Source organism: Phalaenopsis equestris, unplaced genomic scaffold (genome assembly GCF_001263595.1).
Source record: "Phalaenopsis equestris unplaced genomic scaffold, ASM126359v1 Scaffold000606, whole genome shotgun sequence".
NCBI lineage: Eukaryota > Viridiplantae > Streptophyta > Magnoliopsida > Asparagales > Orchidaceae > Phalaenopsis > Phalaenopsis equestris.
The window spans coordinates 1,365,581-1,373,567 of record NW_018165046.1 but is presented as its reverse complement, the minus strand read 5'-3'; the positions used below and the strand labels follow the sequence as shown (position 1 = coordinate 1,373,567).

The window sequence follows — 7,987 nt, the reverse complement described above, 5'->3', positions numbered from 1 at the left end:
GTTAAATATGATTTGAGATTAATTTTCTAAACGAAGTGCTTATATTATAGTAATTTTTAACTCCATTTTAATTTATATGTAAATATTTGATGGCAATCTTTTTAAATTATTTTTGTTTTAAATTAATTTTTTTTATTCATTTATTAAAAAGTTTAATTAGAGGGTTTGTTGTCCATTTATTATTGTAAAAGAAACGGGCCATTATATTTAAAATAAATTACAAATTTTAATCAGTGTAACATATGATAAATGAAGCTAAACTCTTATAATATTCAAAGTAAATTAAATTCAATAAATTTAGCATTTATTACATACCCCAAATTTAGGGTTTTTATATAAATAGCACATGAGATAGTCATATTAATTTATCTCACATCTAAACATTTTTATTTACATAGAAAGAATATCTCATGAGTTCTTGTCAAAAACTTTGGAGGTCAATGGTCCCCTCATATAAGAAAAATGCTTTATTTATAATTAGAAACGTTTAGATGTGACAAGCATAAATATGACTATTTCAAGTGCTATGTATGTAAAAACCCATTAAAAGGTAAAAAACTATTAAGAATATTTACATATATATCAATCAATTATCATGTATTCACATATCTAACACCTAGACTTTTGTTTTAACACAATGCCACTTTATCAAAAGATTTATTTCATTATTTTAACTTAGATTAAAATAATAATATTTTTTATTAAATATAAAAGATTTAGGTGTGTTATAAATATTAAAATTTGGGGGGTCTACATGTAAAGTGCCCGAGACTAAGGAAGAAGTCAACCATTTGCAAATGTTACTCAAAATTGGTAACTTTGACTAAATCAGAACATAAATGTCTCAGTTTTCCCTCCGTCCCTCCCACCTTAAACCGAAGAGAAGAAAAGCGTAGCGAATGGCTGAGTGGAGCTACTTGCTACTAATGACAAACCTGGTCCCCTTCCTCGCCCTCCTCCCGATCTTCTTCTCCGCCGTCATCCCCTCCGCCCACTCATTGGCGACGGTGAAGGTGGGCGTAATCATGGACCTCACCACCGCCGTCGGCCGTGGCTCTCTCGTCGCCCTTTCACTCGCCCACTCCGACTTCTATGCCTCCCATCCAGATTCTCCCGCACAGCTCCTCCTCCTCCCCCGCAACTCTTCGCACTCTGACCCCGTCGATGCCGCCTCTGCAGCCCTTGATCTCATCTCTAACCATCAGGTCGCAGCCATTCTCGGTCCCGAAACCTCCTCATCCGCCGATTTTGTAACCAATCTCGGCGCCCGCGCTCGCGTTCCCATCATGTCCTTCACCGCTACCTCCCCCACCCTCTCCCCCTCCCTCTCCCCATTCTTCATCCGCGCCGCCCCCTCCGACGCCGCCATGGGTCCTGCAATCGCCACCCTCGCGTCCGCGTTTTCTTGGCGCCGATTAGTTCCCATCTACGAAGACTCTGATTTCGGCGACTCTCTTATTCCCAATCTCATCGACGCCCTCTCCACCTCCGGCGACTCACAAATCCCCTATCGATGCCCTATTCCACCCGACGCATCAGATGACCGCATATCCATGGAGCTTTACCGCCTCAAAACCCTACAAACCCGCGTATTCGTGCTCCACGCACCTTCAGCCCTAGCAGCACGGATCCTCACCTCGGCCGCGAATGCGGGCATGACTGAAACTGACTACGCATGGATACTCACCTCCGCCGTCGCCGGCCAGCTCGGTTCCATCAATCCTGTCACCATTCTCAATTCGATGCAGGGCGACATCGGCGTCCGCCCCTTCATCCACCGAACAAACCGCATCCGTGACTTCGAACATCGTTGGCGAGTCGAATTCCTAAAACAGAACCCTAACTTCCGAGATCGCCGCCTCCGACCTCAGCCCATTCATCTACTACGCTTACGATTCCTTCTGGGCGGTCGCCACAGCCGCCAACACAGTAATAGCCGCCAATCCCCGCATATTGAGTTCAAATCCGGCGAGCAATCGATCCAGTACATCTCCTGCAGAGATCTCGAAAATACGGGGCTCGAACATAGGGCCGAAGATTCTGAAATCTATTCAAGAAACAGAGTTCGACGGAATGAGCGGGCGATTCCAACTGGTGGATGGGGAGCTGAACGTATCGGCGTTCCAGATCGTGAATGTAAACGGGGAAGGGGCCAGGGGAATTGGATTTTGGACGATGAAGAAGGGATTATCTAAGAATCTGAATTCTAGCGGAGCTGGTTACTCGGCCGATAGGAGTGATCTTGGGGCCGTGATATGGCCGGGGGAATCGGTGGCTCCGCCGAAGGGGTGGGAGGTACCGACGGGCGGCAAGAAGATGAAATTTCTGGTGCCGGGGCCTGTGGATCCGGGATTCCATTCATTTCTCAGCGTGGTTAGGGATCCTGAGACCGGGAAGCTTGATGTCGGAGGGTATGTGATCGAGATTTTTGAGGCTGCTGTGCGGCGGCTTCCATACGCGCTACCTTTTGAGTACGCGTCAATGGCGAACGACGGCGGGAGAAACACCGTCGACTACAACGCGCTGGTTAGAGCCGTCTTCGACCAGGTCAGTACCGCCAACTCTGCCTTGAACGCCGCCATTTCTTACAAATTAAATGAAATTTTAATGATAGAATTTTAAAAGAATTTTGACTCACTTAAAAATTAAATAGAGTTTCATTAAATCTATATAAAATTTGCCCAAAACATAAAAATTTTGCATGCAATTCATATGAAAGTCAATATTCATATAAAATTTATGTAATTTCATCATAATTATTTTTTTAAAAAATTATCTTTATTGAATTTAAAGATATCTAAGAATCACACCCAATGAATAGAGAGTAGCGCTGAGCAAAACTAAAAGAGAAACTTAGTGATGAAGAATAAAAAAACTTAATATTTTTATCGTAAAATAACTCTTATTTATAGACAGACATAAACATTATAATTATAAATTTGCTCTCTCATCTTTTACTTCTGATAAATGTAATAGAATAACAATTGAGATTGTCTGAATGACAGTAGGTCGGGCGATAGCTTAATCTAGTCGGTCGCTTGCCTTTGGGTTGCTACCTCGGCAATTAATCGATAGCGTCGATAGTGATGTTGCTATTTGATCTGGCATGCCTCAAGGTGAAACGTCCGTCCGACCTACTTTTGGATGACCTTCTAGCCTCAGGGTTGCTGACCAATTGGATGACTTCATATATAACTGATCAGCCCATCCTTCTCTGATCATTGTATCCTTCTGAGAATTATGTTGTGTTATTAGCCGGTCGCTTGATCTTCCGGTCGCTTGATCTTCTGGCAATCATCCTTCAACATATCCGTTGGATTGTTTTGAGATTCGTTCCTTCATATTTTTCATATACAATTAAGATAAATTTTTTTTTTTCCTTTAATTAAAAGTCATAGATATGCAGAATGATTATTAGGTCATCATACCATCGTAAGCCTCTCGTGTCTGGGAATTAATAAAGTCATTATCCTTAATTGGGTCGGCTTGCCATTCTAAGTCTCCTAATGCGACAAATTAACAGCTAGCATTAAGCTTCTTCTCAATCTTTTTTCATAATTTCTATGTTTTTACATATCTAACACCTATATTTTTATTTCTTACATTTACACCCCTTTACCTATTTAATATTCTAAAGTAAGTGATAGTGATATGTAAAATTGTTCTACACGGGTAGCTTTTTTTTTTCTTGTTAAGTTGTGTTGATTTACATCAAGGTAAAAATGTAAATACTATAAATATTAATAATGTATTGAAATAAAGTTGCATCTCCGCAAACTCATGTTTTTATGTCCGCCGGGCGGGGTTGGCTTGCAGGAGTACGACGGCGTGGTGGGCGATGTAACGATAACAGCCAACCGATCGGAGTACGGCGGTTTCACCTTCCCCTACACCGCCTCCGGCGTGTCCATGTTAGTCCCCGTTCGCGACGTCCGGAACCACCGAGCATGGATCTTCCTCAAGCCCCTCACCACCGACCTCTGGCTCGTCAGCGCCCTCTTCTTCATCTTCACCGGAATCATCGTCTGGTTCCTCGAACACCGCATCAATCCAGACTTCCGCGGCCCTCCCTCCCACCAGCTCGGCACCGTCTTCTACTTTTCCTTCTCCACCCTCGTCTTCGCCCACAGTACTAATCTAATTTTACTCCTTTCTCCAAAATCTCTCCTTTTTTTTTCAACTATGATTCTCTTCTTACACTCTGCAATGAATTATTCCCAGAGGAGACCATAATGAGCAATCTATCGAAGCTGGTGGTAACAATCTGGGTGTTTGTGGTGCTCATACTCACTTCAAGCTATACTGCCAGTCTAACTTCGATGCTGACCGTGAGGCAGGTCCAGCCGAGCATAACTGACATTCACGAGCTCATTGACAACCGGAGGAACGTCGGCTATCTCCGCCATTCTTTTGTCAAAGGGCTTCTGGTCACAAATGGGTTCCATGAGTCGCAACTCTTCGGATTGAAGTCTCCGGATGAGTACAAGGATGCGCTCTCCAACGGCACCGTCGCCGCCATCATCGACGAGATCCCGTACCTCAAGCTTTTTCTCAAGTCTTTCTGCGACAACTTCACTATGGGCACCCAGCTCTACAAAACCTCTGGTTTTGGATTCGTAAGTCCATTAATTCGGATTAATCTCCCATATTTTATTTATTTGTTTATTGGACAAAGATTGAGTTTTTATATACATTATGAGAAGGAAACATGCGAGTCTAACAATAAATTGCACATCTTCTTCCTCTTTTCTCTTAATTTCAATGCACAACTCACCTTTAACTCTACTGCAGGTTTTCCCCAAAGGCTCCTCACTTGTTACAGACATGTCGAGAGCAATTCTGAACCTGACGGAGAGCAATGAAATGGTGGAGATCGAACGGCGGTGGTTCGGCGACCAATCAACCTGTCCTAAACAGGGTAGCAGCTCCAACTCCGCCTCCAATAGCCTCGACATCGTTTGCGGTTCTCTTCTCTTCTGTTTTAATGAGAGAGAGAGAGAGAGAGAGAGAGAGAGAGAGAGAGAGAGAGAGAGAGAGAGAGAGAGAGAGAGAGAGAGAGAGAGAGAGAGAGAGAGAGAGAGAGAGAGAGAGAGAGAGAGAGAGAGAGAGAGAGAGAGAGAGAGCAGGGGGGAGGAGGGTTTTGCGGGCAAAAGCAAATGAGATGGTGACAAGACGATTAAAGCTTTCTTCAGCGTGATTTACATTTCTATTCCTTCGCTTTTACTTTTTCTTTTTCTTCTCATTTTCTCTACTTTTTCCGCGTTGATCAGTTTTAGTCTTGCATCATAATTCTATTTTGTTAACTATGTTATATAATGATCATTCATTTTAATGATTTTGAGAATTTTTCCTAGGATGGTAAAGAAATGTTTTTTTTTTTTTTTTTTTTTTTTTTTTGCAAAAAAAATTTTGATATTTATAATAAAAAATCGACAGTAATGCTTAGGATTCATTCACATTTAGCATTTCTTCAAATTTCATCTTAGGTTGACGATGTGTTTATATATTATTGGTTGGTTAAAAGTTACAGGGCTTCGTTTGCTCGGTGTTGATTCAATATAAATGGTAAAGAAATGTTTTTTATTTTTATTATTATTTTTTTTTTTGTACAAATGACATTGTAATTTATAATAATTAAGATCTTTGTAAGTTTTTCCATATATTCTTGGGGCATTTAAATACATAAATCACACTGTTTGATCGGAATGAACTATCTATCGAGTTACAGTGATTCATTCTCTGCTCAATAGTCCAGTCTCAATCTACTGATAGGAGCTCATCATATAAAAATCAATGATCGACAATTAAACGAAATCAACCAATCGGCAAAGTGTAATCGCGTGAGTCAATCATGTCTAACCAAAGCTAATCAAATCCAACTAGCTAGCTACGCCGACTCAATCAAGCCAACTGAACTCAGAACAAGCCTTGCAAAGCTAGAGTCATGCTAGCCTAACCGACTCAGGCATAGGATAGCTGAGCGACAGGCTCATGCATGTAAAATACATAAAATATTTTATAACAGTCGCATTAAATAATGGACAAAAATATAATATCATGTATTGAACCCTCTCTCTCCTATAAATATCATTTTATGAGATAAGGCTAATAGATGGAGAAGTTTTATTGTTTATTTCTCTTTCTATCTCTTAATCTCCCTCTTTTCTAACGGTCCTTAATAGTGTGTGCAGCAGTTGGAAATAAGACTGGCGATTTACAAAAACAAGTTCTATTTGCATTACTTTCTAAGCACCCCCTTAATAAAACAAAATAGCAGTTGATAACAAAGCACTGCGAGTGTAAAATCAACAGAACGGCGTGATGGAAAGATTAGAACTGTAATTTAATGACCATAAATGGCAGAAATAATGCATGGAAAAAACATTTTTTTACATTTCTATAAATAAAAAAGTTTGAATCCGTTGCACATTACATTTCAGAGAGCTTAGAATGATGCAGCATTCCATCGTTCCTTAATCGCCGTATTTGCTTACAAAGCCGAGCTGCAACTTTCGTAGACACCGAAATTCCGCAGTTGGCAAAGACCCATTGGAGAACAAACTGTTGAGCAACCCCAGAGCTCCAGCAACAACGCTAAAAGAAGCTCCCTTCAGATCCAACCATTCAGAAGCCCAACAGTCGCTGAAGTAAGAGGCCAAGCCAAGCCAAACCATACGAGAAATAAAATTTACCATAAGCCAGGTTTATCTAAATGATTTCGATGTTTCCAACCAGGACATCGTTCCAACGATTGCCCCAATCATCGCCAAGCCCATATTAATTGAAGGTGAACCAGAATTGGAAGACATCAATACATCATTACCTTCAACCGAAGATTGTAAAGAACTTGTAGCTGACGAAGGTAATTTTCTCTCTGGTGTCTTGGAAAAACTGTTATTAGCTCCTATAGTTGAAAAAGAATCTCAACGACATCGAATTTTTCACACAAGGTGCGCTGTAATGGGGAAGGTTTGTGATCTACTTATTGACAGTGGTTGCACTGAAAATATTGTGTCCAAGAGAATGGTCAAGGCATTACAATTGAATACTACCAAACATCCTAATCAATACAATATTGGTTTGGTTAAGAAAGGAGTGGAAACGACTGTGACTGAATCATGTAAAGTCTCGTTCTCCATACGTAAGCATTACGAGTGCGAAGTTAAATGTGATGTCATAGAGATGGATGTGTGCCATATTATATTAGATGGACGTTGGCAATATGACAAGACAGCATGGTATGATGGAAAGAGCCATGCTTATACGTTCGGATGGAAAGGTAGAAGAAATTTTGTTTACTGCCAAACACTCTACCTTCAACTCAACATGAGGAGCAGAACAGAGGTGAGAAAGCAGCTATTATTACTCTGATGGAATCTCAATTCATTTTTGAATGTAAGAATCAAACTGTGTTGTAATGCAAGAAGATATTTCGGAGAATTCTAAATTTGTGAAGCCGGATACTCCCCATGAAGTTATAAAATTGCTGCAGCAATTTGATGATGCAATGCCCGTCAAACTCCCAAATACGCTCCCACATGTCTGTGCTATTCAACATCAAATCGGTTTGATACCGGGTGCAACTCTTCCCAACCTGCCGTACTATAGCATGAACCCGAAAGAACAATTCCTGTTGAAAGAAATCAATGATGAATTCCTACGCAAGGATTACTTCCGTCCGAGTTTAAGTCCTTGTGCGGAGCCAGCCTTCCTTACTCTCAAGAAAGATGGGAGTTGGCGAATGTCCGTGGACAGCCGGACTAAAAACAAAATCGTTGTGAAATATCGTTTTCCCATGTCAAGGTTTGAAAACCAACTAGATCGCTTGGCAGGCGCTTCAGTTTTCTCCAAACCGGACCTAAGAAGTGGATAACATCAAATCTGCATTTGCCACGGAGATGAATGGAAGATGGCTTTCAAAATAAAAGAAGGTTTATATGAATGCCATATGATGCCATTTGGCTTATGCAACGTGCCTAGCACATTC

General features: G+C 41.0%; 1 protein-coding gene across 1 annotated transcript; it reads left to right on the top strand.

Moving 5' to 3' along the window:
• Window positions 1-726: 726 nt before the first annotated feature.
• LOC110029819 (glutamate receptor 2.9-like) lies at window positions 727-7,873 on the top strand. The gene is given in 8 exon segments (XM_020732278.1): window positions 727-1,847; window positions 1,849-2,547; window positions 3,817-4,129; window positions 4,222-4,616; window positions 4,792-4,956; window positions 6,519-6,647; window positions 6,736-7,279; window positions 7,401-7,873. Coding segments are annotated over 8 exon segments (3,666 nt in total). The 5' UTR covers window positions 727-899.
• The last annotated feature ends 114 nt before the right edge of the window (window positions 7,874-7,987 follow it).